The sequence below is a fragment of the Mastacembelus armatus genome, chromosome 2 (genome assembly GCF_900324485.2).
Source record: "Mastacembelus armatus chromosome 2, fMasArm1.2, whole genome shotgun sequence".
Lineage (NCBI taxonomy): Eukaryota > Metazoa > Chordata > Actinopteri > Synbranchiformes > Mastacembelidae > Mastacembelus > Mastacembelus armatus.
The window spans coordinates 3,714,069-3,721,586 of NC_046634.1; the positions used below are offsets into that span (position 1 = coordinate 3,714,069).

At 45.2% G+C, this 7,518-nt stretch overlaps 1 protein-coding gene across 1 annotated transcript; it reads left to right on the top strand.

Annotated features, from left to right (window-relative positions):
- Window positions 1–158: 158 nt before the first annotated feature.
- Window positions 159–6,945, top strand: gtf3c3 (general transcription factor IIIC, polypeptide 3). The gene is made up of 19 exons (XM_026302240.2): window positions 159–395; window positions 538–613; window positions 873–1,189; window positions 1,282–1,405; window positions 1,588–1,779; window positions 2,103–2,268; window positions 2,475–2,622; window positions 2,712–2,883; window positions 3,334–3,434; window positions 3,560–3,731; window positions 3,976–4,178; window positions 4,344–4,445; window positions 4,943–5,075; window positions 5,166–5,391; window positions 5,509–5,563; window positions 5,664–5,799; window positions 6,022–6,146; window positions 6,260–6,412; window positions 6,685–6,945. The coding sequence occupies exons 1-19, from the start codon at window positions 303–305 to the stop codon at window positions 6,805–6,807; spliced, it is 2,817 nt and encodes a 938-aa protein (XP_026158025.1). The 5' UTR covers window positions 159–302; the 3' UTR covers window positions 6,808–6,945.
- The last annotated feature ends 573 nt before the right edge of the window (window positions 6,946–7,518 follow it).

A 7,518-nucleotide genomic window follows, 5' to 3' on the forward strand; every position in this document is an offset into this window, starting at 1 on the left:
CCTGTTCACATAGCGCCCCCCTGTGGTGGTTATGGGTAGGATAAGGTGCGGTTCAGGTTATGGGGGAGCCCTGGAGGTCCACACTCCCGTCCAGTTGGCGGCGGTAATGCGCCAACATTATTATTACTATTACTTTTTTTTGAGAAGCCGAAGAAGAACTAAAGCCGGAAGTTTTTGCTGGTAATGAGAATGTAGTGTAACATGCTGGGTAGTGGTGTTTATTTGACGCAGAGTGTTGTTTTCCTGCAGCTGCTGTGGTGCAGTGTGACGGTGTGTCCTGTGCCGCACACTTAGACGCAGATATGTCTGGTTTCAGTGCCGAGCTCATAGACTACCTGGAGGGTCGGATCACTTTTGAGGAGTTCGACAGGAGGAGAGACGAGCGAAAGGCGAAGGTAAGTCCTAACCTAATATCTGCACAAAATCTCACGGTTCAGGACCAGACCCGCCACCACATCCATCGTCACCTTTTGTTTGGTTTTTGACCCATTGCGTGTCTGCCCTCTGTAATCCAGCGTCCCTTCTCTTCCCCCTCAGGAGGCAGAGTCAGTAGATGAAGATGTGGAGGATGAGGCTAAGCCCTCCACCTCCACACACATCTTGGGGAAAATCGGTAACATTCATGTCAGGCCAACACACTGGAGGGTTTGGGGTTATTTCCTTGGCGTGTGCACCCAGCTGAGGTTTGGTGTCACAGTCACAGGAGATTTAAGTGTAAACCTTGACAGTGACTTTATCTATCTGTTGTAATTAGTGTTGGAAGTTTTAAACAGTGTTGATGACATTATGTGACGCAGCTGTCCTATCCCGTCCTGTCCCGTCCTGTCCTATCCTGTCCCGTCCCGTCCTGTCCCGTCCCGTCCCGTGAGAAGAAGAAGGAGTCAGCCCGGGGGTCCAGCTGGCCTTTGCCTCCATGCTGGGAGAAAAATCAGACCCACTGTCTTCTGAAGAGGAGGACGACGAAGAGGACAGCCTCAGCTATGCTGACAATGAAGATGATGACGATTACAAGGTGGAAGATGAAAACTTGGAGGCAGACGTGGAAGACAAGAGCCCTAGGCGAGGACGGAGAGGAAAGAGAGGAGCTTGGAGCAAGGAGCTGAAAGACAATGAGGCGCAGGATCTCTCGGTCGGGGATGTGTTCGAGCTGGAAATGGAGCTGAACCGAGAAAACAAGAAGATGATGAAGGTGAGGAAGAGGAGGGTGCTCAACGACCATGTGTAGCTGAGTTCTAGGGGATCTCTTGATGTGTGTCAGTTTGTGACTCTGCGTGTGTCCAGGAGAGGCGTCATCGCAGCAAGTTGCCCCGAGCGCTGAGAGGCCTGATGGGAGAAGCCAACATCCGCTATGCCAGAGGAGACAAAGAGGATGCTATCATGATGTGTATGGAGATTATAAGGCAGGGTATGAAACAACATCTGAGTCTTGTCACACTTAGAACTTTCTCATGCACATAGACAACACCTACAGGTTCCTTTTACGTCTGGAGTTGTCTGGGTAATTATTTTAATCACTGACTATTGTGAACAAGGCTAGTTGTTGGGATCATTTCAGTTATAATCAATCTCCTCTCCTTCCTCCTCCAGCTCCTCTGGCCTACGAGCCCTTCTCCACGTTGGCTATGATCTACGAGGATGATGAGGACGTGGAGAAGGCCCTGCAGTTCGGTCTGATTGCTGCCCACCTAAACCCCTCAGACTGTGAGGAGTGGATCAGACTGGCGGAAATGTCTCTGGAGCAGGACAACATCCGACAGGCCATCATCTGCTACACCAAAGGTCAGCCTGGCATTCTCACACCTACGTCGCTTCATTTAGTTTTTGCATATGACTTTGTTTCTTTGTGTTTTGTTTCAAAGACAGAAAAGTAATCAGTTCTTTGGACAGCTTTAATATGACTTACTACCTGATGTCAACACCTTATTATGCAGAAGTATGTCAGTAATGAGTATTTATTTTACTAATCTATCTACTGAAAGATCTAGCCTCCTGCTTGTTCATGCAGACTGTTGTTGTTGGAAAGACAGCTGATGTAGAGAATCCGTTAACATCACTGCTTAGTGCCGTTATGGGCAGCTCATGTTACACTCTTCGCTTGTCAGCCATCAAGTACGACCCCACCAACGTGCGCTACCTGTGGGAGCGCTCCAGCCTCTACATGCGTCTGGGTGAGCACAAGCAATGCATGGACGGCTACCGCAAGATCCTGTTATTGCTGCCCATGGAGGATGGAGAGCATTTCATGCAGCTCTCCAAGGACATGGCCAAGTACGAGACATGCACCGACAAGAATGTAACAGGCAGCGTTACCACAGTTTCCATTTATGTATTTATACGTAAAATTAGGTTTTACAAAAACCTGTATGGAAGGAGTCTTCCATTATTTTAGTCTGGATATTGTTTTTTAAACCTCAGATTCTCTGATGTTGGATTCTCCCCATGAGAACTGTCCGCATTTGTGTGCACATGTTTAGGAGCTATTATGAGAGTAACGACTTGCCCTCAGCTCTGAGTGTGGTGAAAGAAGCACTGGTGCGACACCCCACCCTTGTCAGCGACGACTTCATCAACATGGCAGCTGAGCTCTATATCACCAACCGCCAGTACAACAAGGCCCTGCAGGTAGGCCTCTGTGTGGGCAGTGTGCACTGAAGCAGAAGCTTGCTCATCTTATTTAGAGTATGTACAACATGTGCTTTGTGTCTTCCTAGGTCTTGGTCCAGTTTGCAGGCATTGTTTTGATCATGGCTGAATCTAACTCAGACGCCATGGTACCCAAAGAAGAAGAGAGAGTGGCTGAGAAGAATGCTGAAGAGCAGAAGGAAGCGAATGAAGAAGGTGTGAAGTCAAATACTGTCGAGGAAATAGAAGCAGAGGAGAATGGTGAGTCGCCGTTTGCTGAAACATCTGGCACAATACAAATACCACTTCTCTTGATCTCATGATCTCTTGATTTCATGCTGATTAATATTAATAATTATGTGTATAGACATTTGACAACATTCAGCAGGTTTGTTAGAGATGATATTGCATTTGTAACTTATGTAATAAAAAAAGAAGAGGCCTATCAATGGATCCTGTGGGACTGAAATTAGAAACCATCCTTTGTCCTGAGTGAGATGACAGACAAAACTAGAGCCACATGATTTTGAAAGACCCATCATGGTTTGTTGTATTACTGTAGAAACATGGCTTGGACTAACAATCTTCACACCTTAGCTGAGAATTCTCTCACAAATTCCCACACTCCTCTCCCTTCCCACAGACACTGTAATCATAGCTGTTATTTTAGGAGCATTGAGGCTGATTGAGTTTGTGTGTGTGTGTATCCAGGTGAAATTAAAGATGTACAGGTACCACACACCATCCCAGTGGACCTAAAGGCCAAGCTAATTGTCTGCCTCATACATCTGCATGTCTGCACACCGCTGGAGGTAATCAGGACCTGATCGTAGGATAGAAAAAAGATATTTTATTAAGAAAACCTATTCTTGGCTGCTTTTACCTTTTTGGTTACTGAAAAAGACAGTAAATATCTGTTTTTACTCCCCAATCATAGGGGCTGGTGACATCACTGATGGAGCAGAGTGCAGAAGATGTTGGTGACTTGTACCTGGATGTAGGTGAAGCCTACCTGGATGAAGGCGAGTACAGTTCTGCTCTGCCTCTGCTGTCTGCCCTCGTCATGTCCGACAAGTACAACCTGGCTGTTGTCTGGCTCCGACACGCAGGTGAGAACACAACCTCCCGATGTCTTGCATCGAGTGCATTGAACACTGCACTTAAAACTAAAAATCATCTTAGTAGATGAGAGATGTGTCTCCAGCAGTGTAGAGCCAACAGGATCATCCACTGCATGAAACTTTGCAAGACAAGCTAGAAGTTTGATCCCTGAGTCATGGCTCTACTTACAGGAAATAAAACCAACATTATATAAAAACTCCTCCTGCTGCTTTCGCCCCTTCTCTCTTGCAGAGTGTCTGAAGGCGCTCGGCCACATGGAGGCAGCAGCAGAAAGCTACACTAAGGTGGTAGAGATGGCCCCTCAGCATCTGGAGGCCAGGCTCTCCCTGGCCACCCTGCAGCAGCAGCTGGGCCGGCCGGAGCGTGCCCTCAAGGCCCTGGAGTCCATGTACGACAGCAACACACTGGCACAGGACTCGTCAGCCGCACAGAAGGTGAGAACTCCTGTGTTTCTGTGTGGGTCAACAGAGGTCAAAAACCTAATAGAGTCTAGTTCTTAAGAGGAATCTACCACATTTTCCAGCTTCTGTTGTTTTAACAAAAACCAAAAGGTTTTATTGGAAGCTTCACTCACATCTGTGTACGTCTTATGGTGATAGGAATTAAAGCTGCTTCTGCATCGTTCCACACTGCTGAAGACTCAGGGACAAATAGAGGCCTACCTGGATGCTGTGATCACAATGATCTCCATGCTGCTAAAGGTAATACATGTCCAAACACACTTCCCCTGTTCCAACAGTATTTATTTTTATCCCGGAGGATTTCTTCAGTTGGCTAAAGCTAATGTGGCGTCATGTGTGGATCTAGCACATTATAATGGTACAGACAAGCTTGTAGAGAGAAATGAAATTTGTCACTGAATAGCTGTTACTGGATGATATAGAACAACAAACCAGCTAAACCAGTCATCTTCTAATTCAGATATGTGTGTGTATTTAAACGTATCCTCTCAAGTTCTCATTTCACACTCTGGGATGAGGACATTTTGCCTCACTTGGTCCTCACTTTGTGACGCCCTTTTAAAAGGCTGTTTGAGGAATCAAACATTCAAACTTGGTGTCCATGTTTACTTGTAGGTTATGGGTTAGGATTATAGGGATATACAGTTGTCTGAGTTAAAGTTAGTATAAAAGGCTAGAGAAAGCATTTTGTCAGTGGGTTTCCTGACAAAGACAGAGGTACAATGTGTGTGTCTTAGGTGGCCATGCAGCGAGCTAAGGTGTGTGTACGCTCCGTAACCGTGTCGGGTACGACTCACCTGAGGCTGGTGAAGGTCAAAGACATGGTGCCAGAGATTGCTGACCATGAAGCTGCCTACCTGGACAATACTGGTATGTAAATGGAATAGAGCCTGTAGCTCTGGTCATTGGGATTAAAATGTAGTGTATTTACTGATGGCACGATTTTGTCTGTTTGAACAGGTAAAACTAATGTTCTGTCCAAAGAGGACTGGTGGCAGCTGCTGGTGAGCTGCGTGCTGACGCTGTGTGAGGTGCAGCGCTACAAGGAGGCTGAGCTGCTGGTAGAGTCCGCCATGGAGTTCTACTCCTTCTATGACAACAAACCCAGAAGAAAGGAGCTGGAGTTCTTCGGCCTGTCTGCCACCATCCTGGACCGCAACTACTACAAGGCCTATAACTACATCAGGTAGGTTCCATGTTGACCTCAGTCAGTCATTAACTCGGATGCTTTAATATTTTTTTTGTCAATAGATTTTGTAAGATATAAAAACATTTATGTTTTTTCTGTGTTTTCCCTTGATAGATTAATGCTGATGGAAAATGTGGATCTGCCTCAGCTTTGGAATATTTTCAACCAGGTGTACCTTGGTGTCTGTGTGCAAAAATATACAGGAACTGATTACTTACATCTGCCTGTTTTGTGAAACTAATTTGTCAGTTTTCCTTCATCTTCCTCAGTTGACAATAACCTCCGAGCACCAGCGCCACCATCGTTTCTGCCTGCGTCTGCTGTTAAAACATCCTGACAACCACGCCCTGTGTGTCCTGTGCGGGCACAACGCCATGGTGTCGGGGAGCTTCAAACATGCTTTGGGTGCACAGCACACACAGACTCATACCAGCCAGTTAACTACACATTTTATATGATTCTGTGATGTGAACAGTTAAAAACAAAAAAAAACAGCCATTTTAGACCAGCTGCTTTCCATGCAGCTATTAGTTTATTTCAGCAGGTTAGAAATCAGCGACTATAATCATGTAATAACTGCCTGCTCTAATGTTTACATAATTCATTTTACTTCTTGTGTATGTTAAGGCCAATATGTTCAGGCCTTCCAGGCCCACCCCAACAACCCACTGCACAGCCTGTTTGTGGGTCTCACCTTCTTCCACATGGCATCTCAGAAGTATGTTGGCAAAAGACATACACTAGTGCTGCAGGTACAGTGTGTGTGTGTGTGTCTGTGTGTGTGTGTGTGTGTGTGAGGTACACCCTCTTTCTAGCTTTTTCACCCCACACTGTTGCCTGAAAATAAGACGTGTGTGTTTTTCAGGGTTTCTCCTTCCTGTGGCGGTACGTGGAGCTGCGTGGGGAGTGTCAGGAGAGCATGTACAATCTGGGCAGAGCACTGCACCAGATGGGTCTCACACATTTGGCCATACATTACTACCAGAAGGCACTTGCACTCCCTGCCCAGAAACTGGAGGTAAATACACACACACAGTGCACTCACATCATCAAACATGTTTCTTCATGTTAATCTAAACAGTTTTGGGGCGCTCTATCTGCTGTTTCATAGTTTGGTTTTTAATTCACTTTAAATTTAGAAACACATTTAGGACTTTGGCAAGAGAATAGATGGAAGTCCGTTCATCAGTTTATTGTGGGCAGTCAGGTCTGCAGTTGATCTCAGTAATGCAGCCAAACAGATTCTTTTTCCCTGTCTGTTCCTCTTTCCATCACTCGGCCTCCCTGCAGGGGATGGCTGATGACCAGGTGGATCTGAGGAGGGAGATCGCCTTCAATCTTTCACTCATCTACCAGGCCAGCGGGAACATTGAGATGGCCCGCCAGCTCATCAACACACACTGCATAGTTTAAAATGCCTCATCCTTTTTGCTGGTGTCTGATTTTTTTTTTTAATGTAAAATGTCATAATAGGGAGAATTTGTTTTTATCAGTGAACTGTTATATACCTAAATAAATACTGGAATAAAATATTTTATTTAACAAATTGAAGAACAAGGGTCGTGTGCTGATTAACACTGTCGCCTCAAAGCATGAAGGCTCAAGTTTGGTCCAACCGGTGCCTTTAGTGGGGAGTTTGCTCTCCCTGTGTGTGTCTGTGTCGTCTTTACACTGAGAATAGCTCTGTATAGCTCATATAGACAGAAACGCACAAATTACTGTGGGAATGTAGAAAGAAAGAAATTAAAGTTGACCATTAGAAATGCAGAACAAAAAACAGAAAGTAGAAACACAGGGATTGAGTTGGTGCTTCCGTATTTTGTATTACTTTTAACTTGTATTTATTTATAGGAATGTGTGTGTATAGTGTGTCATTGTCCTCCACATAGAAATGGCTGATTGAAACCGCTGCTTTGTGACATATGAACATTTTATCCTTGAGTTGAGGATCTTCTGCTAATCAAACACGAACTGAGATGTTATGGTGACAAATGCACACGAATCATTATCACTTTTTCTTCTTCTTCAAGGTTTTTCTGTTTGACAGATATGTGAAACTCCTGATCTGGTGAAACATGATTTTCACTTCTTTTCATAACAAACCGGTCCCAGGTTTCAGACTGT